Below are 26,846 nucleotides of genomic sequence, written 5' to 3'. Positions count from 1 at the left end.
TTTCTAGTTTTTGTCAGATTTGGAAAATTTGGGGTCACTATTGTTCCATTTTCCCCTCTCTTTCAGCGCTTCCACTATAAGTATGTTAGAGCACTTGATAGCCTCTCATAGGTCACTGGTTCTCTTATGTTTTCCGTGTGCTTCTTTTTTTTTTTTTATTAAAGATTTTATTTATTTATTTGACAGAGAGAGACACAGCGAGAGACGGAACACAAGCAGGGCGAGTGGGAGAGGGAGAAGCAGGCTTCCCGCTGAGCAGGGAACCCGATGCGGGGCTCGATCCCAGGACCCTGGGATCACGACCTGAGCCGAAGGCAGATGCTTAACGACTGAGCCACCCAGGCGCCCTTCTGTGTGCTTCTTTTTTTTCTCTCTGTGCTTCCTTTCAGAAACATTCCACTGATATGTCATCATATGGCTCCAAGTCTACCAATCTCTTCTTCTGCAATGTCTAATATGCTGTTAATCCCATGTGTTCAAACTATATTCAAAACACATTTAGATTGCGTATGTTTCATCTCTTCAATTTGTCAGTCTTAGGGTTGTTTCCTTGAAGTAATGTGCCTCTTAAAACTTATCTCTGTTTTTAATTTTTAGCAAGTTAGCTACAAATGTGCTTGAGTATGGTTTCTTTGTAATTACCTTATTTAGTTTGATTCTTATGTCAAGTATAGAGTATTTTTGGCTAGTATATTTTGGCCAGTAATATTATTTCTACCCCATTATCTCTCTCTTCTCCTTTTTGGGTACTCCAGAAACATATGTTAGAACTTTTATTGTGTTGCATGTAACATTAGTGTTATTGTCTGTGTTCTCCGTCTTTTTTATTTTCTGTCTGTGCTTCAGTCTAGGTATTTCCTACTGAACTCTCTTCCAGCTCACCAATTCTCTCTTTTGCTCCATCTACAATGCCTTTAGATCTGTGTGATAAATTCTTAATTTTAGTTATTGTATCTTTTCCATTCTAGAATTCCATTTGATTCTTTATTGTTCATTAATCCCATTTCTTTTATGAAACCCTACAGCTTTTTATCCATTTTGTTACACAGTATAATCTTATTTTAAAAATGTGTCGTATGAAAATAGCCAAATGTGAACATCAGAAGACCTTCCAGTCTACCTAATACATGATCTCTGGAGTTCTGAGAAGCAAATATATAAAGTAATTTAAAACAATAAGGCTTATGTCTGTTGGGGGGGGTGTGTTTGTAAAGATGACAGTGGAAAACTGAGGACTTGCTGATGGTTGAATGAGAATTGGGGGTGGAATGTGTGTATATAAAAGGCTAATCAGTTCTGAGCAATGATGAAAAGGATTTACTACTGACCTTTATAACTGTGAAGGTTTCTACATTTGATCTGAGCTCAGAATTGAAAAACAACAACAACAACAACAAACAAACTGTGTCTGATAACTCCAACATCTGGATCTCCTGTGAGGTTGTATTTTCTATGAGCTCTTTTTCTCTTAGATTTCAGGCATTAGTCCAGTTTCTTCACATACGTGATAATTAATTTTATTTAATTTGAAGCAATCTCAAACTTATAGAATGGTCCTTAATATAGTACAAAAAACTATTTCCCTGACTCATCTGGGAGTAAGTTGCCACCATCTCCCAAACACTTCAGTGTGTGATTCCTATGAAGAAGGACATTCTCCTGGATAACCACAATGCCATCATCAAAGTCAGGAAATTAACACTGGGACATTACTACCATCCAACCCACACCTCCCATTCACGTTTCACCAGTGATCCCAATAATGTCCTTGTAGCAAAAGGATCCGGGACAGAATCACATGTTACACGTGGTTCTCAGATATTTCTAGTTTCCTTCCATTTGGAATGGTGTTTCAGTCCCTCCTTAACTTTGATGACACTCTTGTAGATTATAGGTCCCCATTGTTTTGTAGACCGTCTCTTAACTTGGACTTGCCCAATGTTTCCTCATGATTAAATTCAGCTTGAGTATTTCATGTAGGAATGTCGCAGAAATGATACTACGTCTCTCTCCCATTGCACCCTATTGGGTAGTGCATGATTGTCATTTGTCCCATTACTGTGATGTTCACTTTGACTACTTGATTAAGTTGGTGTCTGCCAGCCTTCTCCACTGTAAAGTTACCCTTTTCCCTTTACAATTGATAAATATTTTGTAGGAAAGTACTTTGAGAATGTGTAAATATCTCATTCCTCAACAGACTTCCCATGTATTCATTTATTTATGTCAGTATGGAGTCATGGATTCCCATTTTATTCAATAAGTTAGAATCTATTCATATCATTAATTATTTTGGTGCTCAAAAGAACCATATCCAGCCAATGAAAGTCCTTTCCAGCTGGCTTCTATACTCTTTTGACATGTCTCCATCATTCTTTGAGTACTTATTTTTAGAAGAGCTTTATTGAGTATAATTCACATACCATACAATTCACCCATTTAAAGTGTACAATTCAGTGGTTTTTAGTACATTCGCAGATGTGTGCCACCATCACCACTGTCAATTTTAGAACAGTTTCATTGTCTCAAAAGTAAACCTTGTAATCTTTAGCCATCTTCCTCGTATCCTCCTGTCCCCACTTCAGCCCTAGGCAACCACTAATCTACTTTCTGTCTCTATACAGCTCCCTATTCTGGACTTTCCTGTGAATGGAATCATATAATATGTGGTGTTTTGTGACTGGCTTTTTTTCACTTAGCATAATGTTTTCAAGGCTCACCCAAGGTGTAGCATGTGTAATTATTCTATTCTTCTTTATGGCTGAATAATACTCCATTGTATGGATACACCATGTTTTGTTTGTTTTCATCAGTTGATGGGCATCTGAGCTGTTTCCACCTTTTGACTGTTACGAACAGTGTTGCTGTAAACATTCCTGCATAAGTCTTTGTGTAGACATGTGGTTTTATTTCTCTTGGATATGCTTAGAAATGGAATTGCTGGGTCATATGGTAACTCTATTTAATCATTTCTGAGTACTTCTTTATTTTCTGGCACAAGATGATTCAGGCTGTCTTGTACTTTCCTTGCCCCAGCCCTGTAATCAGCCATTTCCTGAAAGGAGTCCCGGTTTCTTCTGGTGGACAGTGGTATTTAGAAATCAAGACTCGAGCATAGCATAATGTATAGAGTTGTTGAATCACTGTGTTGTACATCTGAAACTAATGTTAACTTTGTGTGTCAACTATACTTCAGTTAAAAAAAAGGAAAGAAATTAAGACTCAGGTGCTAGCTATGCTCATTATTATTAAGATGTCACTGCTCCCAAGCCCTCTCAGTGGGTGAAGAAGCTAGGAAATATATGCATGTATATACATAAATATACATGCAATGACACATACACACAACATAAACACCTATATACACACTTACATCATTCTACATTACATCGTAGGGTTCATTCTAGTTTTCTCCCTTCCTATATTTCTAACATCCTTTGCCAACGTTGAGAAACATGGCTCATTCCCTCAATAGATTTCCTTATTGGATTGGTCCCACTATGGGTAACCAATGGCCCATTGCTCCTGCTCCTTATGCGGACCCCTCCTGAGCCCTCCGGGGCTCCAACACTCTGCCCCAGGCCACCACCACCACCCTCTCCCCCACATGCACGTGCTCTTCACCTCAACAGGCTCTGACATCCCACACCCTTTGGATGCCCTGCCCCCCCCCTTTTCAGGGATGCCCTTCTCATCCCCTGTGGACTCCCCTTCTTGGTGCTTGGCCACTAGCTTGGTCAAATGCCCCTTCAGGGTCCAACCAATCTCCCTCCCAGAGCTGGCCCCCACATGGATATCTTCCTTATCTTGTTTGGGCTTTAACATCTCACTCCAGGTTGCCTTCCTCCTTGGATGCCTTCCTTTTTCTGCTTGAGCTCTGACATCTGGGTGAGGCTATCTGCTTGCATGATTGAGCTTTGACTCTCTTCTTTTTCTCTCTCTCTCCCCTGCCTCACTGCTGGTCCTGCTCTGGCTGTCCCCCCAAGCGGAGAAGCCCTCCTTACTTCACTTGAGCTCTAAAACCATTGTTGGACCACTGCATTCCCCATCCCCACTCCCACGCCCAGGGACATCTACCTTGCTTGGCCTATCTAAAGTCTTCTGGATGGAATTGTTCTTGAAGGGAAGGGAACCGAAGGGAAGAGGAAAAGAAAGAGGAGGGCAAGGAGGAGGAGGAGGAGGAAGACAGCGGCCTGGTAGTCTTTTATCGAAAGGTGGACGTTGTGTGTGACAGGTTGTAGGGGCTCCAGTTGATGTCATCTTCTTCCACAGAGAACTTCATTTCCTTCTGCAGACAGAGTCCCTTCCAGGTTCCCAAAGGTAAGCCAGATTGGAGCAGGTTGAGGAGTGAGCTCACTAGCCACTGAGACAGCCCTTATAAGAAGTATGCTGACAAGGGAGGAGAGGGCCAGGAAGGTGATGTGAGGGTTCAGGAGCGCAGGGTGGTGAGAGACACTAGCCTGTGTCTGTGGGCAGATGGCAAGGAAGCCCGTCCAGTGGGAGATGTGGGCAGCACCCGGAGAACCAGGGAGGAGAGTGGGGGCAGGAGTGCGGGGGCCCTGAGCCCCAGGGAGGCGGGCTTTGGCCAGGAGAGGGGACCACCTCATAGGGTGAGGAGAGGAAAGGCTCAGGCCTCCCAGGTGTCCAGGACTTTGGCTGGGACCTGCCTGCATCTCTGTGCGTCTCTGTGGGGCTGCTGTTTCCTGGAGTGGCTGAGGTAAGCTCCCTGCAGAGAAGGGTAGCCCAGGGTGGGGGAAGGAGGGAGAAGGAACAGGATGCAGTGGGGGGAGAGCGACTCAGTGAGGGGGGTGTCAGGGAGGGAGGGGAGCTTGGGTGCAGGAGGGAGCTCAATGAGGGGAAGAGCCTGGGGGAGGTTATTCATTGGAAAGGGGGCTTGGAAGTCCCATCTCTTTGTCTAGACAGGGAGCACCTGAGAGCAGTAACTGTCCCTTCCCCTCTGATACTTGTCCCAATGTACAGCCTCAGAATGGGAAGTGAAGAGGTGGCCTCTTTTCTCATTCTTTTCCAGGGCGGGGAGGGGGGGCAGCGAGAGTGTGAGTCCAACTTTCTGCCTCATGGTGGGTGTGGGGAAGTGAGGGTCCCTCCCCACCTCTCTCCTCCCCTCCTTAGTTAGGCCTTTGGCCCCAGGATCCTGGAGCAGCTCAGTGTCCTGGGTGGGGAGATAGGAGTGGCGGTAGGGAAGGGGCTGGGGGCTTTCTCTCTGCCTCCCTCCATCCCCCACGGGTCAGGCAGGGGGACCAGGCTGGATTTGTTTCCCATTTGCTCTTGGCTCTTCTGGTGGAAAAATCGAAGCACTCCCCTTGGTACAGCTGAGGCGGAGAGGAGAAGGCTAGAGCGTGGCTGGGACATTGAGGGGCAGGCGGGGCCTGGCTGGGAGACACTGCCCCCCCTTCTCAGCCCCCTTGTTCTACGTGGCTCTCCAGGCCCAGGCTTCAGTCCTACAAGGCTGAGGTGGAGGGGGTGGGGCCTGGGAAGAGGCCAGCCTGGCTTGGGTTCAGCCTCAGGCCCATAGTACCCTCTCCCCAGGTTTATCGCCAAAACAGCCTCCAAAGGGTGACTTAAAGTCCCCTTGGGGTCCTAGAAGGAACCACTGGGCAACTGCAGCAAGAGGGCGCCTGGTCAGGATAGTCCAGGGCTTTTTCCTAAGGGGGAGGCAAGCTGTGTGCTCAGAGGGTCCCCCAGGCAGCCCTTGGGCACGTCTGGACACCTGGAGACTTGGGAAGCCTTTCTGTCCATGAGCCATGTCACCTTCACGACCACACCAAGCAGCATTAGTCATCCCCATTTTATAGGGGAGGAAACGGAGGCTCTAGGAAGTCAAGGTTTGCAGGGCCTCGAAGTGGCAGAGTCAGGATTTGTGTCTGGCTCATTGGATGGTGTTCTTTCCCCAGCACTGGAAACCCTGGAAAGCCTTCCTCCCCCGGGCCCAGACTCCCCTGAACAGCTCTTGGTGGGCTGCCCCATCGGGGAAAGAACCTGCAGGAAGCCACGAGGTGCTTTGGGCTGCGCCCCAGCCTCCACGCAGCCTCTCAGTCTCTCCCACTGACCCCAGCGCCTTATCTGGCAGAGAGGAGCCCAGGGAGATCTCCCACCCTCCTCTTGTGGAGCTTGCGCCACCCCCACTCCCCACTCCATTTTTCCAGCCACCCCTGTCCCTCACCCAGGCCCCCTCTCCAGCCTGATGGAAAGGGGACAGAGAGGAGCCCAACCACTTTCCCTCAGAATCTGCTGCCTCGGCTTTCGGCTTTTGGATGGAGAAACCATCTGGAGTGTATTACGGGTGGTAGAGAAAGCCGAGAGCAGGAAAATGTGAGTTGGCCCCCGAGGCTCCCGTCTACAGGAAGAAGGGGCTCAGTGCTCTTCAGAGGATGGGCCAGCAGCTTCCCCACTTCCCCAGTCCCTGGAGGGGGCAGATAAGATGGGCCCGGGAGAGGATGGCCTGCAGAAGACAGTGCCCGGGCCTCTGGACACCAACATGCTTATCTTACCTACCCTCCCATTTCACAGATGAAACTGAGGTCCAGAGAGGGATAGTAACTTCCCCAGGATCACACAGCAAGTCATGAGGAACAAGATGTGGGGGAGAGCCCTTCCATATCTACTTACATGTCAACAGATTGGACATCCCCAGAGTTGGGGTGGGGGGCAAAAGTTGGAACAAGGAGGGAAACAGCCTAGAGGCTGGAGGATTTTTTTTCTCCCTCAGTTGCAAATGAGTGAAGTGAAGGGGCAAAGGCCAATGAAAACAGGAAGGAATATCCTTCACTCTTTCAGGGTCTCCACTCCTTGCCTCCCAGTCCCACTCCTGCCCCACTTGCTGCCCTCCCCTGTGCCTCGTGGGTCCTGGGGGTGAGGGTCCTCCAGGCTCTTCCTTGGGGCCCCAGGAGCCCCTCCCCTGCGCGGGCCCCAGCTCCAGACGTGGCAGGGCCCGCAGGAGTGCGGTTTCTCAGCTCCCCCCAAGTGCTGTGCTGGCGCTCCCGAAATAAAAATCAAATGTGGGCTTGGCAGAGGGAGCGGGGTGAGCCGGCAGCGAGTGGCGGCAAAGCTGGGCTTCATTCTTTCCATTGTAACTTCACCTCCTAACCTCTGGCATTTTAATTATTCTCCTACCCGCTCTCTTCTGCCGGGGCCAGAGGGTGAGCTCACCCTTTCCTCCAGCCGGCGAGGGGGCGGCCGCTGCCTGGACCCCCAGCCCCCAGCCTGCTCCCTGGAAGCTGGGGTGGGGGGCAGGCCAGGGGCACGGGCTTACATGCGCCCTGCTGCTTCTGCCGGTCCCTGAGGGGGCCTGGAAAGGGCCAGCCTGGCACCCAAGGTTCCACCGGGTCTTCACACCCACTGCCCCACTGAATGGTGGCCACGGTCTTCAGCCAACGCGTGACCGGCCCACCGCCCACTGTGTGAGCGCTGCAGACATGCTCAGTGCGTGCAGAGCAGGGCTTAGGACCTGGGCCACAGCTCCTGGTCTGCATTCTTGCCAAACCCACGAAGAGGGCAAGAACAGCTCAGGCCTGATCATTTGCCTCATCTCCCCAGAATGTCCATTTCCCCCCTCAGTGGTAAGTGATTTAAAGCATTATTTTCAGGGCGCCTGGGTGGCTCAGTTGGTTAAGCGACTGCCTTCAGCTCAGGTCATGATCCTGGAGTCCCTGGATCGAGTCCCGCATCAGGCTCCCTGCTCGGCGGGGAGTCTGCTTCTCCCTCTGACCCTCCCCCCTCTCATGTGCTCTCTCTCTCCTCTCATCCTCTCTCTCAAATAAATAAATAAATAAATAAATCTTTTAAAAAAATAAAATAATAAAATAATAAAGCATTATTTTCATATTAAAACATACAAGGACATAGCATGGGGTAGGGAGTAAAATGGCCTCGGAATTTTTTTACAAGTTCTCAGAAAAGATCTCCACTTGGGACTGTCCACGATGCCAGGGAGCAGCATCTCCCCCCACCCCAGCCCCCGGACCTGGCCTCAAAGTAGGAGGAGACACTGGGCATATCTGTGTGTGGCCAGTTTGTTCGGACCCCAGGCTGAAGATGCTTCTGGGTGAGGTGGGCAGCCTCGGCCCATCCTGGGTGGCAGAGGCCCAGAGCGGGAGCCCTCTGCTGAGTCTCATGTCTCCCAAGGAGGTCCGTTTCCACACGACAAGTAGCACAGTCCCAGGGCAGCCTCCCCTTGGACCCCAGGGCCAGCACCCCAACCAAGGCCTCCTGCTCGTCGCCAGGTCCTGGGAGCTCCCCCACCCCACCGCCTCACGGCCCCGCTCTGGGAGGAAGCCCTCTGCCTTTGTCCTTCTTGCCCTGTCAGCCTCCCCTGAATGAATGTCCCACCGACAAGCAATTCCTGGGCCTCCACGAGCCTGTGCCCGGCCTTGTCGTGGGCAGTGATGGTCTCTGCCCCAGGAGAGCTTCTGGAAGCAAGGAGTGCAGTGCAGTGCCATGCACTCAATAAAAATCAAATGTGGGCTTGGCAGAGGGAGCGGGGTGGGAGAGCCAAGGGAGACCCCTGGGAGAGCAGTCCTGACCTGAGCTCGGGGAGCAGAGCATCAGGAAAGACTTCCCGGATTGGAGCCCCGAGGGGGAGCGTGGCTGGCTTCAGAAGCAGCCCCTGCAAGGGCCCAGCATGAGAGAGACCCCAGTACAGAAGCTGCAGGTGTAGAGGCTGCAGGGGGAGAGCGGGGGAAGGGAGCAGGGGAGGAGGGAGATGCAGGAGTGCTTAGGGTGGTGGGGGGTCAGATGACATGATCAAATATGCATTTCAGGAAGATTTCAGGAGGACTGGCTGGAAAGTGATCAGAATGGAGGAGGGACGGCCCCTAGGAGGCTGCCACTAGAGGGCCAGGTGGGAGATGACAGCAGCCAGGCCCAGGCCAGTGGCGGCAAGGTGGAAAGAGGAAGCCAGATTGATTTAGGAGGCAGAAGTCACAGGACTCGGTGACAGATGGGCAGAGGGATAAGGGCTGGCTCCTGGCTTTCTGGTTTGAACATCTGGCCGGGCGTTTTTCTGCCCAACGTGGGGACTTGGATACACCTGCGCAGCATCCAAGTGGGGCTACTCACCAGGCAGGCTGGAGGTGTGAAGGGCCCCTGGAGAGAGTGCAGAGAGGAGGCCAGGCCCAAGCCCAAGGGAAGACAGAGAAGACAGAGTCTGCTGAGGAGCTGGAGAAGGAGTAGCCAGAGAGGGAGGCAGGAAACCAGGAGAGGAGGGGGCCCCTAAAGCCCCGAAAGGAGGAGGTCTTCTTAAAGGCCAACAATGTCGACGGCCACAGAGGTAAAGCAGGCTGAGGCCTGAGAAGGGACACACGGTCTAGGGACCAAGAAGCCTTTGCCTTTTTCAGAGCCTTGGTCATGCCTTCTCCCTGACCCCAGCCTCCCCAACTCTCCGTTTCCAGATCTCCCATCCTCTCCATCCCCCAGCCTACCCCACCCTTCATTGCCCCTCACTCTTCCCCAGGTGCCCTCTTCCACCTCACTCCTTCTCTCTGACCCAAGGCTCCACATCTTTCTAAGAGGAACTCCATGCCCCCCCTTCCCCACTTGGGTCCTGGCTGCCATCCCTGGTTCCTGAATTCACCCACTACCACCACCACCAATAACATATCACGTACACCTCTCACCAGAGAATCACCCAGATCCAGAAGCTGGGCCGGAGAGGAGCACACACCCCACCTCTGGCCTCCTGGGTGGCTCACAGTCTCCAAGATTAGACCCTGGTGGGCTGCCAGGCTCCAGGACAGCTCCAGGCCAGCCTGGCCCCCAGGGGCTTCTGGCCTAAAGGAGAGAGGAGCGATAACCCCAGCGGGCCCATGCAGATTGAGAGGAGAGGCCCAGAGAACAAGCTCTGGGGGTTTGGATCCAGCGGAGGGACCCTAGCAGACTTCACAGAAAAGGTGACTGACTCTGCCCGGGGCCTGAAAGGACTAGCGGGATTTGGTCAAGTGGCCATGGCAGCAAAAGGAATCACAGGAGGAGGGGAGGCTGAGAAAGGGTACGCACGTGGAAAGGGGCCCACGTTTGCACGGCAGCCCGCAGCTCAGGGTGGCTGCTGGCCCCAAAGAGGGGACAGGAGGCTGTGAGCTGAAGGGGCCAGAGCACGGGGGTGTGGGGTACCAAGGGAGACCTCTGACCGTGTCCACCGCTGCATCTTGACCTGGGGCTCTCCCACCTGGCGCTGTTTCCCTCCTCATCCATCCATCCATCCATCCATCCATCCATCCATCCATCCATCCATCCATTCATTCATTCGGGAAGTAGTTATTGTGCTCCTACTCAGTGCCAGGCAAGTGCTGAAGACACTGCAGGGCCAGAATAAAGTCCCTGCAGTCCCAGAGTTTAAGTTCCAGGTTGAGACACAGACTCTAAAGCCATAAACAAATACAGACTAAAAATGAAGATCATGATAGGGGTTGCAAAGACAATAATGACCGGCCACTGGGAGTTGAGCCTGTGACCCAGGGCTCTGTGCGGGCAGAGCTTGTGACTCCTCCATCCATCACACCGGGAGCCCTGCACCCTTGAGGAAGGACAGAGAAGGGAGCATCAGGGAGCAGGAGCTGAGCTGCCAGGACAGGCTGCTTCCCCAGCCCCACGAGCCCCCAGCAGGGCCCTCTCCGGCAGGCAGCACTCACGTGCTAACTGCTGCCGTCACCCCTTCCTTCAGCTGCCCTGCTCTGGGTGCCTGGTGGCTCGAGGAGGGCTGAGGCCCATGAGCCCGAGCCCCGGCTAGCAGGTGCAGGGGGTCCAGGGAGGGCTCCGCAGACGGACCCGGGATCCGAGGGTGGCGGCAATCTTGGAAAGGAGCCCCCATTCCCAGACAGGCCTGAGGGGGAAGGCTTCTCTCCCCACTCCCCTCTAACCCCCCACCCCATTAAACCCTTAAATTAACCTCAGCCCCACCCAAGCTGGAGAGAGTGCCCCAAAATAAATCTTAAATTACATGCTGCCTGGGGGCAACCACAACTCTCCTTCTTCCCTCTCCAGCAAGTAGATCCACCCTGCCCAATGCTGGGGGCCTCCCCCCAAAATGGCTATTTATACAGCTCCCCTCTTTGCTGTCTGGCCCTGCTGTCGTTGGGTGGGTGAGGCCCAAGCAGGCTACACAGCTCTCCCAGGAGGTTGAAGTGGGTGGGGGAGGCTGTGAGACTCCCCAGGGTCTGACCAGGCATGGGGATATTTATAGTCCCTGTCAGGATACTTTGGGGGTGCTGCTAACAATTACACCCAAGCAAGGGCATAGATCTGGATCTTGGGCACACTGGGCATCTGGTCACCCAGGAATGGGGCCCAGACTGCACTCTCCCTGAATGCAGGTTTCTCAGGAATGAGAGAGAGAGAGAGAGAGAGAGAGAGAGAGAGGGAGGTGCCTTCACTGCCTGGTTGCCAAGTGAGCAGTTCTGAAGATGGGCAGCCCCTTCCCCCACCCCAACCTGGCAAGGACAAGACTGCTCTGGCTCCAAGGACCCCAAGCACTGGGGGATCCTGGGGGGGGGGGGCTGGGCAAAGAAAGTGGGAAGCTGGACATGGTTATTTTGAGACCACAGGGCGAGGCCAAGGACCTCCCTGGAAAAGCCACCTGCCATTCTGGGAACTCAGCTCCGGATTGGAGCTGCTCCTCTCAGGGAGTACAGAGAAGGGAGGGGAGGGAAAAGGCAAGAGAAAAGGAACTTGAGAAGAAAGTGGGAGATAGAGAGAGATGTGCACACACAGAGGAACAGAAGGAAGGAAAGACACAGACCCAGAAACACCAAGGTGCGTGACAACACGGAGGCCGGGAGGACAGGGCAGGCACCGGCAGCACCCGGCCTCTCCTGCGTGGCCCCTGTGGGCCTGGATGCCTGGCCCCTGCCCCCCTGGGCCCCTCTGCCCTGCTCTCCAGGAGGGTGGGTGAAGGGCCTCCAGGCTGCCCAGGACGGAGACTCTCCTGCTGCTCCTCCCTGCCCCACCCCTGCCCTGGGCTCCCTCCCTTCCACCCCCACTGCCTGCCCCTCAGAGGGCTTCGTGGCGGCTGAGGCTTCTCCTGCCTCTCCATTGCCCTGCAGGTGGGGGCAGCAGTGAGTTCCGAAGGTGGACAGGTACATAAGTGCCCCCTCTCACCCTTAGCCTCAACCCCAGAGGAGGGGAGGGGATGGGTGCTGAAGGAGGGGGCCGAAGGGGGTAAGGAAGTGGGGAGGCCAGGAGAACCCACCCCAGAGGAGCTGGCTTGCAGGCCTGAGTCCCAGGAGGAGAGAGTGAGATGGCCCAGGGTTCGGGCGGTGAGTGTGGTACGGCTGTGTCTGGAGGATCAGGTACACATCCAAGTTCATACCTCATGCATGTGATTTAGGGGACAGGGCTCACCCACGGACTGAGAAGAGAGCAAACAGAACAGCACAAAAGGAGCGGGCCAGGGGGCCACCCCTGAGGGGATATTTGCATTCACAAATAAAATGGGTGCCAAGAACTGTGCTGAGATCCTAGAGGAGCGGGTAGGCGAGGGAGGGGGTGGGGAATAGAAGATTCCACCAGTACTGCCTGGGAGGGGTGAGGACTCCTACAGCGTGGTGGGTGCCAGTTACAAGACCCCCCCCACCCCCGCCTTATAGGGGCTAACATGTCGTCTCGCTATTAAACTTGATCATCCGGCCGCTCACCAGGTCCCCATAACCCCTACCTGCCCAGAGCACCCTTTTTACAGGGCCTGGGGCATCGGACCTGCCATTCAGCTGGAGGAGGCAACCCAACCCTCAGCAGAGCCTGGAGTGGAGAGGCAGTGCCCAGACACTTAGTGCCCTGTTTACTCTGGCATGGGCAGCTGACACAAGTGGGGCTCTCAGCGAGCAGCCGGAGGCTCGGCCAGCGGACCCACCTGGAGGCCAGAAAGGAGGCCAGCGCTGCGGAGCGGGGCGGGGGTGGGGGGTGCGGTGTGCAGGGAGGCACATCAGCACAGCTGCAAACCTGGGGCGCTAGCCCCCCCAAAGCTCAGCGGCCGCTCAGTGCTGCAAGAGATGGTCTCACCGGCCTGGCAGGGGCCCAGGGAGTGGGGAGGCCGGAGGAGGTGGAGGAAGCCCCAGGACTTCGGAGACCTGCTCCGGTGTGCCTGGACACCTCCTGACTCCCCAGCTCCGAGGGACTGGCCCACCCACCACACCCAAAGGCACATGGAGCTTCACTTAAGCACCGTCCCCGTGCCCCGCCCCGCCAGTCACCACGCAGATACCGTCTCCATGTTCTCTCTCCATCACACAGCCCACCGCACCCGGCATGCACGGGGTCTTCTAATACTCAGCTCACAAATACAGCTTGCAGGTGTCAGACACATGATGCTCACCCCGATACCCCCTACCCCTCATAGAACCTACACTCCAGCAGCGAGGTCTCACACACACACACACACACACACCCCTCCTCCCAGCACCACACCCCCAAATGAGCCAAGAGGGGTCTAACATTTCAGTCCTGAGCTTCTCCCTGCCTCTCCCCCATCTCTCTCCTTCCCCCCACCTCTTCTACCCACCCCCTCCCCACTGACTGCTCCCCCCCCCCCCCGCTTCTGCCTCTGTCTCTGGGGCTCTGGGCGACCTCCTAGCTGGGCCCCTTGCCCTGGAGCCTCATTCTCTCCTCTCACCATCTGCACACAGGTTGCACACCGGGCAGCTCCGGGCAGCTCCAGAGCCGAGTCTGGGGGCTCCAGAGGAAGGGGAGCAGGAACTGGCAGTTGCTGGGGGGGCCTCACTGCCCCCTGCTTGTCATCCCCCCCCCCCCCCCCCGGCATGGACCGCTCATCCCTCCCCATTCCGGGCTGAGTCATCCCCACATCTGGAGCCTCAGCACATCTGGAAGCGCTGAAGCCTGTGCAGCCAGCTCCACGTGGACACCCCTCCCCCAAACTGCATTTCACTCCCACCCCTCACAGAAGCTGGGGTCCGGCCCCCCCATCCCCACCTGGGCCGGGCCGATCACCTAGCAGGCAGGCAAGCCCCCCCAGTGCCAGTCTCAGCAACCACCAGCTCTCTCCCAAGCTGCAGGCCCCTCGGCCCCTTGGTGCCCACTGCACTGGGCAGGCAGGGCGGCGCTGGCCTTGGGGGAGGCAGGCCCCAGGCTGGGGGAGGCAGGCGAGCCGGGCAGTGAGGAGGCAGCGGTTTGGCCCAGCAGGCAGCGGGAGTTTATCCTGGCGCTGGGCCCTGAAGCCAAACATCCTTCGCTAACCTCGCAGACACATCAAAGCCGGCCAGGAAGGGGCCCTTCAGTAGAGGAAACCTGCAGTCCTGGCGGCCTGACAGCCTGGCTCCGGGCGCAGACCACCCTGTCCCACTCAGCAGCCCGGGCTCAGCTGGGCCACAGCCGGCCCGGAGCCCCGGGGCCGAGGAGGACGTCGCTCCTACCCCCTCTCCGCCTCCCCCAGTGCTGCAGACAGGCTGGGCATTGGCCCTGGGGAGGGGGGCACCACGGGCACCCGGGCTTAGCATTGGTCCCTAGAACCGGGCTCCCTCCCAAACTTGCCCCTTTGCACCCAGCAGGCGGGACCGGCCGCCGGACTCCCGGGGTGGCACAGCCTGGAGGAGGAGGGCGGCCTCCACTGTCGGGGCCCTGCCTTCATCCCCCAGCTCCCCTGTTCGGGGAAGGGACCTCTCCACGTGGATGAGAGAGGATGGAGAGGGCAGGGGGCTTCAGCGTTGGGAGAAGAAGGGAAATAGCAGCCCAAGAGGAGTGGGAAGACGAGAACTGGGCTGCAAGCCATAGGGCCTCTCTCCAGGGATGGCAGGGGCCGCAGGCGGAAGAGGGGCTGGGAGGTGCTAACAAGGGAGGGAGGAGGTGCTAACAGGTCCACTGGGGTGAGGGGGATCCTGGAGGCCGCCCCCTAACGGCTGGCCTGGTGATAAGGCGGGGAGGGGGGCCACCACATCAGCAGGGGAGGCGGGGAGGGGTGCATACACACAGGCAGACCCACTGCACGCGCCCACACATGGGTGCGCGCACACAGCTGGGGCCCAGTTTGCCCTGGGCCGGGGGCCAGATGATGTGGCTACTGAGAGGAGCTATGGCTTGCGGAAGAATGTGACCTCTGCCCACCTCACTTCTGCCGCCCCTCTGCTTGCCCTCATTCTTTGCCTGACCCCCAGGTCCCTAAGAAGTGATCCGCTTCAGGGGTGTCTAAAGCCGTGTGTTCTCTGCACTTCAGCCTGAGCCCCCAGACCCATGAGAGGCTCTCCCGCCGATGCGCCCAGCCCGCGGAGGGGCTCCTCTTTTCCCTGGCCGCCGGAACTCCCATCTTCTTTGGGACTGGGAAGTTCTTCTGAAGTCTGACTACAATGCCCCGTAACATCTGGATCTGACACAAAGGCACCCACAAGCAGGGTGCAGGAGGGTCCTCTTTCAAGGGGTCAACTAGAGCAGAGCTAGAAAGTGGGAGATACTAGGGGATTCCCAACCCCTTTTTTTTCCCCTCTGGCTACAGGGCTCTACAACAGTCAACACAAGGCTGAGGGTGGGAGTGGGGCTGCCGAGAAGGGGAGGGGCAGGGAAGCCTTGGGGAGAAGGAGCCCCAGAGAGAGGGGACCAGGGCTGGCAAGGGGTGGGGGGGTGGGGGGGGTGGTCTGGCCTCAGCCGCTCCCACCTGGGGCTCAGCGGCTCTGCTCCAGCTGCCAGCCCGCTAGATCAACCTCCCCCTGCCCTGCCACCCCACCCCTGCCCCGACTCTCTCCCACCTCTTGGAGGTGTTTCTCTCTCTCTCCACCCCTGGCTGTGCCCCGGAAACCTACACTTTGGAAGGATAATGGCTCCCAAATGCCGTTTTTTGTCTCTGCTAAGCCTCTGGGAAGGTGAGTGTTAGTGGAGCTCCTCCAGCCGCTCATTAGGATAATAAGCTCCCTGCAGCGTTAACTGTCAGGTGGCCCGCCTCCCTCCACCCTCCTGACCCACAGGTTGGTGGCTCAGACTTGGGATCAACTCTAGAAGTCACCTCCCCACCCCGTGCCCATCACCCCGAGAATGAGTGAGGGACCGGTGGACTTCAGTTTCCAAAGCAGTGCTGGGAAGGAGGCTCAGATCCTGGTCCCATGGCCAAGAATTCCTGTTGGCAACTCAACATGCATCCTGCCTCCTCCTGGAAGGTGGACAGTGAGCCAAGCATTCCTTGCAGCTCGCTCCGTAGGAGTTGCTCCATCCCTAGGGAGACATCTTACTCACTTAGAGGGTATGTGTCCACTTGAGCGGGGGTGGGAAGCAGAAGAGATGGATTTCCCCAAAACACACAGCCGGTGGAGATGAGAAGCCCAGTGAGCCTGGGACAACCCCCCCCCCAAAATGAGAGCCCCCCACCCAACCAAGGATTTTGAGAATTCATTCCCTATCTCCTCAGAGAAATCTGGCCCCTGACCCTGGGAGGCCCCTGACCCTGGGAGGCCCCCAACCAGTTTCAATTCAGTGACAACAGAGTCAGTGTTTACTTGGGACAAAGCATCATGGGGAAATGAAAGATGAATCAGAACTGGGCCAGCCCCCTCAGCCTGGTGGGAACACTAGAACATGTATACACATCTTCTAGGGAGAATGGCCCAGGGCCAGCCGAGAGGCCCAGAGGAAAGGCCTGGGTGTGAAGATCTGAATCCTGGAAGGCTTTCTGGAGGAGATGGTACTTGAGCTGAGCCTCTCACATTGAAGAATGTGTGAGAATTTCTTAGGTTTCAGGGAGGGGCCTGGGGACAGGCGTTCTAGGTGGGGAGAACTGCCCACGCAGGGGGAAGAAGGGCAAGAGGGGGGCCGCAGGGGTCTGCTGGGTGGCTGGCAGGACACAGAGAGCACCCACTGCAAGGCAGGTGGGGGAGCCACTGTGCATGAAGGCGGTGACAGGGGAGACACCTGTGACAAGCACAGGCGTAGTCCACCCAGGCTCTGAGCCTGAGGGAGAGGGGGGCACCCGCCAGGAAGCCAACGCAGGCAGTGCTCAGCCGGCAGGGGGAGAGCAGAAGCGGAGAAGCGGGGGACAGCTGGGAACAGAGAGAATTGCTCAAATCTCTGGTCCCAGCACCACCGCTACAACCGGTCCCCCGTGGCTCCCTGACACCAGGTCGCTCTCTGAGGCAAGTCACGGGCCCTGCCCTCCCTTACCTGGCCCTTGCGTGGGGCCCAGACTCACTTCAGGCGCAGCAGAGGGGGCTGCGCTGCAGGGGCCCATCCAGAGAGAGGGTCTCAGACGGAAGCAAGGCCCATCACTCCTGGGCACCTCACTCAGCCTCAACGTGAAATGGAGAGAAGGAGCTTTGGGCCCCTTTCCTCTGCCGGGAGTTAAACATTTATTGCTTGTTATGATTAAGCTAACATTTATTTACCATCACCGTATGCCAACACTGGACAGTTTATGTCATCCTCACGATGACCCCCTGTGACGAAGGAGGTGGTGTTCTCCACCCCCAACGCCCTCCACAGAGGGTCTAAGAGGCAGAGAGAGGGTGAGTTTCTTGACTAAGATCACACAGCGCACCGCAGTAAGGGACACGCTTAACCAACACAACACTGTCCCTCCCTGTATGCAGAGCGGGGCTGAGGCAGAACAGCATTCCTCGGACTTTGAAAAGAAAGATCCAGCCCCACAGCCATAAGTCATTATGGATATCAGCGTCCACCACAGCGCCGGGGAGGGCCTGAGAGGCACAGAATTCGGCCTGGCTCTTCCGCTCACTCAGGACTGGGCAGACCTCCCCCACCCCAACCCCCTGTGAGGAGTCCCTCCCTCCACCGCAGCAAGCAGGCAGCTTTCTCCTCCGAGGCTGCCTGTGGGTGTGGGGTCGTGAGGCCTGCATGGTTCTGGTCCTGACTCAGCGCCAGCGTCCCCTGTGACTTGGCCTTCCCACCCCTCCGGGCCCCGCGTGGCTTCTCTAAGAAGGGAGCAAGTGGACCAGCTGACCTCAGGACCCTTGCAGCTGGGCCCTCGTAGGATGCAGACAATCGGCTCGTTCTCCACTCTTCAGCGACTGGGCGAATGGGGAGGCAGCTAGCGAGTATGAAGACATTCCGACTTCGCTGCTCTTGGGAAACCCCAGATGGAATCTGGCACGGAATCTAGAGGGACCCACGGACTGCCTGAGGCCCCTGGGCCTCCCCTCCCACGTGCCTAAGCACACACATCCGTGCATACTCACACTTCCCTCCGTAGCCAGATTCAGTGTCAGACAGAAGATGGTGTCCCTGTGCAGGAACTCCTTGCCTCCGGACAAGAATGTCCCCTGTCTCCTCGGCCTGGGCCCCCACGGTGCCCCCTACCCCGACCTCACCCAGCAAGAATGCTGGGGCCCCGGGAGCCACGATGGATGTTGACAGTGAGGTTTGGTGTTCTTGGCCTGAGTGAGCTGGGACCGCCCACCTCCAGGTCCCTCACCCTGTCCCCAATTGCAGGAAGGCGCAGAGAAAGGCAGGTTGGTGTCACGAAAAAAAAACTGGGGACCAAGAGGCAGGTGCCAGGGGCTCTCTGGACTCTGCCCCGTGAGCCTCCCTCTCCCCCTGGGGAGATGTGGGACAAGGCATGGAGTAGCTGTTCTCAAATGTCTGCGTCTATGACATTTTTAGGAACATGGGTAGGGTTGCCAGGTTTAACAAATAAAAATACAGGACACCTAGTTACATTCGAATTCCAGATAAGCAACACATAAATTTTAGTGTAAGTATGTTCCAAATATTGCATGGGAATATTTAATATATTCATACTAAAACATTATTCAGTTTATCTGAAACTCCAGTCTAACTGGGTATCCTGTGTTTTGTCTGGCAACGGACAACAGATCTGTGTCAGGTGGGTGCCAGAGAGCCAGAGGGGAGTAATGCCAGCCTCCTGCCCTCCACCTGCCCCTCCTCAGGGCCCTGGCACCTGCCTGGTCCCTTCACCTCGTCAGTCCTCCCAGCCTTCCACGTCCACCCCTCAAACTCCTCCATCCCCTTCTCAGCTCCATCATTTCACTCCCCAAGATACCCTCTTCCCCTAAGCTCACCCATCTTCCTCTCCCCTAAAGGCCACGTCTCTGTAGGACTGCAGGTCTGCGCAGGGTGGCAGGAGATCCCAGCCATGGGTGTTGGTGCGACAGGGCAGGGGCAGGAGGGAAGCCCAAGTCAGCAGCAGCCTCACCAAGGAGACAGCAGTGTGGGTGTTGCTGGGAGAAGGTTCCAGCACTCTCTGTTTTAACCCCCTTGGGAGAAGGGCCAGCTGGGGCCAGAGCCAGCTGCATGGGCAGGAGGGAAGAGAGGCCCATGATCTTCTCCAAACTCAGAGTCACCAGGAACTGGAAATAGAGGCCATTTTGTGCGGCCAGACACTGATTTCACTTGGATCAGGAGAATGGAAGATTCTGTCCTTAGGGGCAAAAAAAAGGCCAACAGATAATGAGAAACAGAGACAGGGAAAGAGGAACAGAGAGAGACCAGGGAGTCGGTGAGAAATTCAGTCAGGGAGACACAGGACCAAATCAGAGACAAAGGAAATAGAAACACACACACAGAGAAACAGACTCCAAGGGAGACAGTGATTCACAACAGAGAAGGGAAAACAAGCAAACACGCAGATGGAGAGGAACCGCGTGGACACAGCGATGGGGAGAACAAACAGGAGGACGGACCGGGAGGAATGGGGAGAGACAAGGAGAGGTTGCACAAGCCAGAGACGAAGACAGAGATAAACAGAAAGCGGTGAGAGAAAAAGAAAAGACAGCCAGAGGAGGAAGTCGGTCCATCCCTACTAAGTTGGGGATCTTTTTCAGTGGCAAAGTCAGATTTGAGACGCGGCAAGAGACGCCTAACCAGCTGGTTGCTGAGCCTCTCCGGGAGCCCTCCCCTGTCTCCCCGGGCCGGGAGCAGCACCCCACCCACCATCCCCCCTGCGTCCCCTTCCCAGGGGTCCGGGCTCCATCTCTCCAGCTCCGGCACGGGACCCACACGTCTCCTCCGCGTTTGGGCATCTGGCTCTCGCCCGGCGCCTATGGCCCCCACCCCGCCCCGGGGCGGCCTTCCACCCCGCGCACCAGCCAGCTCCCTCCCCCAGCGGGAGCGCGGGGAGACCCGGCCCCAGGTCCCGTCGGCGCGCCGCCCGGCTCCGTGGGAATCCGGCGTTGGGCGATGCTGCCACCTGCCGGCCGGATCCGGGAAGCACAGCGCGCCTGGAGGGCTGGGGCGCGGCCGCCGAGGGTCGGAATCCGGCCCTCCCAGCTGGGACCGCCTCCGCGGGGTCTTTCCAGGAATCCGGATGGGCCCGCTCGGCCGCGCCCCTGCTCGCCTAGCTTCCGCTTTTCCCCCCAGCTGCCGAGCCAGGGGGCAAGTCTCTGAACCCTGGGCCTTAATTTCCCCTAGAGGCAAATGGAGGCAGTGTACCAACACATCCTCCCAGGATTGCAGGGGACCCTGGGGGGGACACGAATGTACTAATGCTGTGCTCCTGAAATCAACCAGGCCGTCAGTCCCTCTCTTCTTGGCCAAAAAAAAAAAAAAAAAAGGTGACCCCCCCCCTCCCCTGTACAATGCCCTCAATCCACTCCCGGGCCTCCCCCTCCCTCTCCCTCAACCACAGTGCCCCGCAAGCCCAGATGGGAAGGGGCTTGCAGTGGGCGGCTCGCTCTGCCCGCATCCTTTCCCTCAGCGCCCGCCACCCCATTCCCAGCCCCGCGCAGCACTGCCTCCCTCAAGCCCGAGGCCACTTAAGGGTGGAGGAGCGGGTACTGGCAAGGAGTAGCTCTAGAACTGACCCCACGTTTTTTTTGTTTTTGTTTTTTGGGGTTTTTTTTTACCAGTTAATCTCTTCTACCTCCCAACTCCCTAGACCCAATACCGATCTTTTCCCTTCTCCTCCCCCCTCCTCCCCACCCCCTTCCTGCCCCAAGTCCGGCCCTTCGCGGGTGCATAAGCTCCGCCCCCATCCCGAGGCGGGGCCCCATAGGTGGAGAGACGTGGGAGAGGTCGCGGCCCCGCCTCTCCCCTCCTCCCCCTACACACGGAAGCTCCTTGGCCCCCGTGCCAGGATGTCCGACACCTGGGTCCCCGGCCTCGTACCCACCTTGCTGCTCGGCCTGCTGGCCGGCCCCCAACAGGTGAGCGCTTGGGAGGTAAAGCTATAGAACTTTCAGGGCCCTACCCTTGTGGGTCAGGGGCCTACTTCTGGAGCTCGGTCACCACCTTCCATTGTCAGGATTTCCTCGTGACTGTACGCAATTAGCGACTTCCTTTCTCTTTTTGCCGGGGAGGTGGAGGTGGGGGCGGCGGAGGGAGGCCCTGAGAAGGCCTGGGTTCTTACGCCTGCGGGGGGGACCTCGTAGGGACCCGGCCCCCGCCCACCACCATCTGACACCTAGTGCCTCTCTGTGAGTGGGGACTTTGACCCTCCTATTAGCCTGGGCTCGTCCTTCCCGCTTCTTCCCGCTGCGTCAGAAAGCGGGGACTAGCGGGGACTGAGGGCTGGACACCTGACCAGCCTGTCACCCTAACTCTCTTCCTCCAGTGCTGGGTGACCTTGGAGGAAGCTCTGGCCCTCTCTGAGACTGTGTCTCAGCTTGTGCCTTAGGGGAGAGAAGGCTCCTTCCACCCCTCCTGGGAGTGGGAGTAGGATTCCAGCCTGTGCAGGATTTGATCTGGCTGCTTGACCCAAGGCTGGGTTGACCTCTGAAGTCCATGATTCTCACCGGGGCGCAGGCTTTATGCGCCCCCTCATTCCTCCCGTTCCTCCATTAAACTCTCAAAATGTTGGGGGAGATCTGTCCAGTCCTGGGATGGGAGATCATGCTGGCAACTCACATGGGCCTAGAACAGGGATTTTTCCCTTCTGTTTAAGAATGCGACATCCCGGGCGCCTGGGTGGCTCAGTCGTTAAGCGTCTGCCTTCGGCTCAGGTCATGATCCCAGGGTCCTGGGATCGAACCCCACATCGGGCTCCCTGTTTGGTGGGAAGCCTCTTCTCCCTCTCCCACTCCCCCTGCTTGTGTTCCCTCTCTCGCTGTGTATCTCTCTGTCAAATAAATAAATAAAATCTTAAAAAAAAAAAAAAGTGCGACATCCCGGGCCCCCTCCCCAGAACAGGGCACAGTCACACGACTGTGTTGCCTCGCGGGACTCTGCTCCCGAAGCCTTGGTGCTACTCCTTAGCCACTAGGCAAGCTGGTGGTGCCAGCACTAAGCTGAGCATCCTCTTGATTGCTCCCAGCGACTTCAGGCGGCAGGTGCTGATATATCCCCGCTGCACGGGTCAGTAAGCTGCGGTTCTCCATGACCACACGGACGCTCAATAAAACTCAGACTGAGCCACTGCAGACAAGACCACCCCCCAGTTAAAGCGGGGGAAGAGAATTTTGGAGATCAACCCTCCCAAACAGCACAACTCAGGATTAATTTATTGAAGCTGTTCGTTTTCAGTCCTTCTTAGTTGGGGGCCTGGAGAGCGGGGAGAGGGTGCCCCTGAGTGCCTGGACCCCTTGACCTGTCCCCTTCTCTGCAGTTGCCTCTGTGTGCTGTGAAGCTCCCACCCTTGCTGGGCCAGGTTTCGGGGGTTCATTCCTGCTCTAGTCCCCAGGGGCTAAGGCTTGTGGCAGGGAGGAGGAGCGGAATCAGCCAGGTGGAGCGGAATCAGCCCACCTGTTACTGGCTGTCGTCGTAGGTTTTCTTGGCTTTACTGTTGTTAGTAATTGAAAGGTGATTGAGTTATTTCAAGTGAAGGTATGAAGACGTGGTAGTCTTGCCAAAGTTGGCATCTTATTCTTAGGGGGACGAAGGCGGCCGTTGTTCGTCCCCCGAGGCTGGGGCGGAGTGACAGGTAACCTCCCATTCCCTCCCGTGTTCCCACCCCTGCATTCCCACCCCAGACCCCTCACCCCACTGTCTGGGAGGAAATGAAACTGGGTAATCAGCGAATGCTCTTTCATTCATTCTGCAAATATTGTGGTGGTTGGGTTTTTCACCAGTGATGACAGACAAAAATGCCTGCCTTCCTGGAGTTTACATTCTTCTGATGAGACAGACAATGAACAAGACAAAGGGAAACATATAGTATGCTAGATGTGGGTAGGAGCTGCAGAAAAGCGTGGTGAGGGGTGCTGTGGGGGAGTAGATGTAGTTCTCAGTAAGATGGGCAGAGAGGGAGGGGCGGGCGCCAGCCTTGCAGATACCTGGGGTAAGAATGTTCCAAGCAGGGCTTATACACATCATTGCTATTCATCCGGTTAAATTCTGGACCAGTACCCTAGATTCCCTGCAGAACTGGTGCAGAAGAGGAAGGGAGGGAGGGTGAAGCTGGGCCCGGAGAGGAGAGTCCTGGCTCCCAAGAGCAAGGAACCCACCCACCCCACCCCAGGCAGAGATCCAAAAGATGAATGGGGGTTTGGCAGACCATGAAGGATGAAGGCAGGAGGAAGAGGGCCTGCCCTTGCACACAGGTGTAAAACAGCCAGGAGTGTTCAGGGAACTCCCAGGGGGTGCGTGTGCAAGAGGGCAAGGGGTAAAGAGGCTGGTCGCTGGGGGTCCAGGCACCAGGGAGCCACTGAAGGGGGCCTCCAACGAATTTTTGGATGATCAGATTTGCTGGATAGGAACTTGCCTGAGGTATGGGGAGTGATTGGGGTGAGCAGGAGAGAGTTGCTGATGTCCCTGATTGTAGGTGAGGCATGGAAAGGAGACAGACTGGAGGGGTGGTCAGAAGCGTGAGCTTACAGGTCTGGGGGTGAGCTGGTGTGTGGAGAGAAAGGAGAGCTGGGGGGCGCCCGCTGTCAGCTGGGGCTCCAGTCACAGACCTGGAGTGAGGTGGACAGCAGGCTCAGGGGAGGATGCTGGGCCATTGGGAACCCGTTGCAGGCTCTCAGGTACCGGGGCTGCAGGTGGGTAGAGATGCCGCCCCCCTGGTTTATGATCCCCCTAACCTCTGCCTCTTTTCTTCCACAGGCTGCAGCCAAATGTGGACTCTTCTTGTAAGTCTGGGATTTGGGCTATAACGTCCAGTCTGGGGAGGAGACACCCCAAGTCCTTCCTTGTCTGCCTTCATGGGGGAGGTGCAGAAAGTCACCACTGCCTTTCTAGCCAAGGAGGTTTTCCCACTCCCCCACTCCCCGCCCACTTCCTCCAGCCGAGCGGGACGGAGCCGCACTTGTGGGCGTGTCTGAAGTCTAATCCCCGCCCCTCTTTCGGCCCTCTGGGTCTCAGGCGTCTCTCCTCCGAGGGTACCCCCCCCCGGGGGGTGGGGCGTGCAAACGGCCTGTGTCGATCTTTTTTTTTATTTTTATTTATTTATTTATTTATTTATTTATTTATTTATTTATTTATTTATTTTTTAAAGATTTTATTTATTCATTTGAGACACAGAGATATATATATAGAGAGAGCATGAGCAGTGGGAGAAGCAGAGGAAGAGGGAGAAGCAGACTCCCCGCTGAGCCAGGAGCCCGATGTGGGGCTCGATCCCAGGACCCTGGGATCATGACCCGAGCCGAAGGCAGACGCTTAACCATCTGAGCCACCCAGGTGCCCCGGCCTGTGTCGATCTTAATATATAAATGCCAAAAGGCCTGAGCGCGATGAGGAGGGGCTGAGGGGGGTGGTCCCTGAGCAGACGAATGTTTCCATCAAGTCAGCCCTGGATGTTCCAGGAACACCCTCTCCTTCCCACCTCGTAGTCCACGGGCGCCAACCAAGGGCCCCTCGAGTTAGCTCCCACTGCCCCCTTCCCTGTCCATCTCCTTCGAGGGCTCTTGTAGCCACTGCAACACGCCGCGCCCACACCTGCCCAGTGAAGTCGACAGGACATTCATTACACCCATTTCATAGATGAGGAGAGTGAGACCCAGAAAGGAGTGTAACTTGGCACAAGCAGTGAGATGAGCCTAGAATCCAGCTCCTGGGTCCCAGCCCCAGCTCGCCCACAGGGCCCAAGGAGGGCCCCTACTCCCCACCCTGCGGGGGCGTGGCTCCTGCCCTGAGGATATGGGTGAGTTTTGGGGAGGGTGGGATCTTCTTGCCACCTTGGGACCAACAGACCCTCTTTGCCCGCCCCCCCCCCCCCCCAGCACCTGCCCCAAAGGATTCAAATGCTGTGGTGATAACTGCTGCCAAGAGTATGAGCTCTTCTCTGGTCCCCTGAGGTGAGCCCAGGGCCAGCTCCTCCAGCACACTCCACACTCGTCGGGGGGCGGGGTGGGGGGGGACGGGGACCGGGACTTCCTGCCCAAGGGCTGGTCTAGGTTGGGGTGGGAGGGGCGGTGGGGACAGCCCAGGGACTCAGGGAGATGTCGGTGGTTCCTCATCCCAGGATCTTCGTCATCACCTTACTCATCATCCTACCCCTTTTATGCATCTGCTGCCTGGCTAAGCGGTTCTGTCGCAGCTGTGGAGATCAGGAGCAGGACCCCCCAGTGGATCACCAGGGGCCCCCGGAGCCGCCCTCCATTGCCCCCCCAGAGAGGGTCAGGACGCCCACCTCTGAGCCCCCGCCCCCCTACAGCGAGGTGGGTATCCCCGTCCCACTCCTTGCTCTGTTCCTCAGCTGGTCCTACCTCCCTATTGTCCAGATTTTTCGAGCAACAGGTAACAGTTACACCTCCTTACACCAGGACTCTGGACCTAGAGAGGGCTCTGCAGCCACCGTTGGGTCGCCCCTGTCCAGCCAGCGCTTGGGTGGTGATGGCTGGTGCCGGGCCCTGAAAAGTCTCTGTGTCCCCTCTTTTCCCTGCAGATTATTCTGAAGCCTGTCCTGCCCCCCACGGAGCCGCCCCCTCCCTACAGCTTCAGTCCCGAAGAATATGCTGGGATGCACCGACAGCCCAGGGGCATCGATAACCCAGCCTTCTGAGCCCCCACCTGCCTGCAACTTCAGCGTCAGCCCCTCCTCTCCAACGCCGCCTCCATTAAGCCAGAGACTTGGGACCCCTGTGATGCCCCCACCTATCCTGCCATGTCTCGGGCTGTTCTTGGTTTTAACTTATTGCTTTTCCTGTCCCGGTTCCACCCCAGCTGCTCTCATCCTGAGAGCTGGTCTGGAGGGTCAGCGTCCCCCCTACCCCCACCCCATCCACATCAGAGGCTGCCAGGAGGAACATGTCAACACCCGAGGTGCCTGACGGTGGAATGGGCTGCTCTGAGAACCCTGTTTCTGTGGGGTATACACATCTTGACTGGACAGCCAGCTCCGAGATATTCTAAAGGGCACTCCTGTTCCGTGGGAGATTGGACTGCATGGGCTCTGAGGTCTACCTGAATAGAGAAGACCCCATTGTACCCCCCCCAACATGTGTCCTCACTAAATTTTAGCTGATTGTCACTTGAGAGTCTGCCTCTGGCTGTGTGGGGAGGTAATGGGGAGTGAGCCCAGGCGCTGCTGGGGGATGGTAGGGGGGTGGCGGGGGTAGGTCACTGCACCCAAAATCCCACCATTGATGTGTTGATGATGAGCCTGGGCAGACGGTACATCTGTGAACCACTCTCTGGGGGAGAATCTTTGCAGATGCTTTGACCCAGACTCAGGGCTCAGGGTGCTAAAGAGCCTGGACGGGGAACTAGGGATGGTGTGAGAGTGACTGTTCTTTTCTTCCCCATCCCATCCTCCCACTGCTCTGCCCAGGGGATGTGGAGCTTAGCTCCCTGCCTTTCTCACCATGGCGGTGGGAAGGGGGCAAAGGAGAGGGGTGTGGGGGAGGCTGGCCATCTATGGGGCAGGACCTCCGGAGACCTTGATCTGCCCCACCCTGGAGTCTCCTGGAGGGAAGTGAGGAAAGGACAGATTCTCCCTACTCTTCCAGCCCCTTCTGGTTCCGGGCGCTCCCACCCGAGCTCATCTGTGGGGTTAACCCCTAAGAGGAAAGAAGCATTCACTGTTGAATGATGGGAGAGAGTCTTCATGGGGGCATCAG

General features: G+C 56.6%; 1 protein-coding gene and 2 non-coding genes across 4 annotated transcripts; all 3 read left to right on the top strand.

Annotated features, from left to right (window-relative positions):
• The first annotated feature begins 1,068 nt into the window (after positions 1-1,068).
• LOC123854822 (small nucleolar RNA U2-19) lies at positions 1,069-1,148 on the top strand. Its single transcript, XR_006793380.1, has one exon. It is a non-coding gene; the product is annotated as a small nucleolar RNA U2-19 (small nucleolar RNA).
• Positions 1,149-1,298: 150 nt separating this feature from the next.
• LOC123854820 (small nucleolar RNA U2-30) lies at positions 1,299-1,368 on the top strand. Its single transcript, XR_006793378.1, has one exon. It is a non-coding gene; the product is annotated as a small nucleolar RNA U2-30 (small nucleolar RNA).
• Positions 1,369-20,860: 19,492 nt separating this feature from the next.
• TMEM92 (transmembrane protein 92) lies at positions 20,861-26,241 on the top strand. Of its 2 annotated transcripts, XM_045888095.3 has the most exons (5): positions 20,868-21,056; positions 23,890-23,915; positions 25,008-25,082; positions 25,250-25,445; positions 25,673-26,241. In XM_045888095.3, the coding sequence occupies exons 1-5, from the start codon at positions 20,988-20,990 to the stop codon at positions 25,787-25,789; spliced, it is 483 nt and encodes a 160-aa protein (XP_045744051.1). In that variant the 5' UTR covers positions 20,868-20,987; the 3' UTR covers positions 25,790-26,241. The 2 variants fall into 2 exon arrangements, with proteins under 2 accessions (XP_064438220.1, XP_045744051.1); XM_064582150.1 differs by lacking the exon at positions 25,008-25,082 and having other exon boundaries at positions 20,861-21,056.
• Positions 26,242-26,846: the final 605 nt, after the last annotated feature.

The sequence above is a fragment of the Mirounga angustirostris genome, unplaced genomic scaffold (assembly GCF_029215605.1).
Source record: "Mirounga angustirostris isolate CCGP_5_RB_7025 unplaced genomic scaffold, mMirAng1.0.hap1 SCAF_17, whole genome shotgun sequence".
In the NCBI taxonomy this organism is placed as follows: domain Eukaryota; kingdom Metazoa; phylum Chordata; class Mammalia; order Carnivora; family Phocidae; genus Mirounga; species Mirounga angustirostris.
Note: the sequence above shows the minus strand (reverse complement) of the source record. Positions and strands in the feature narration are given on the sequence as shown.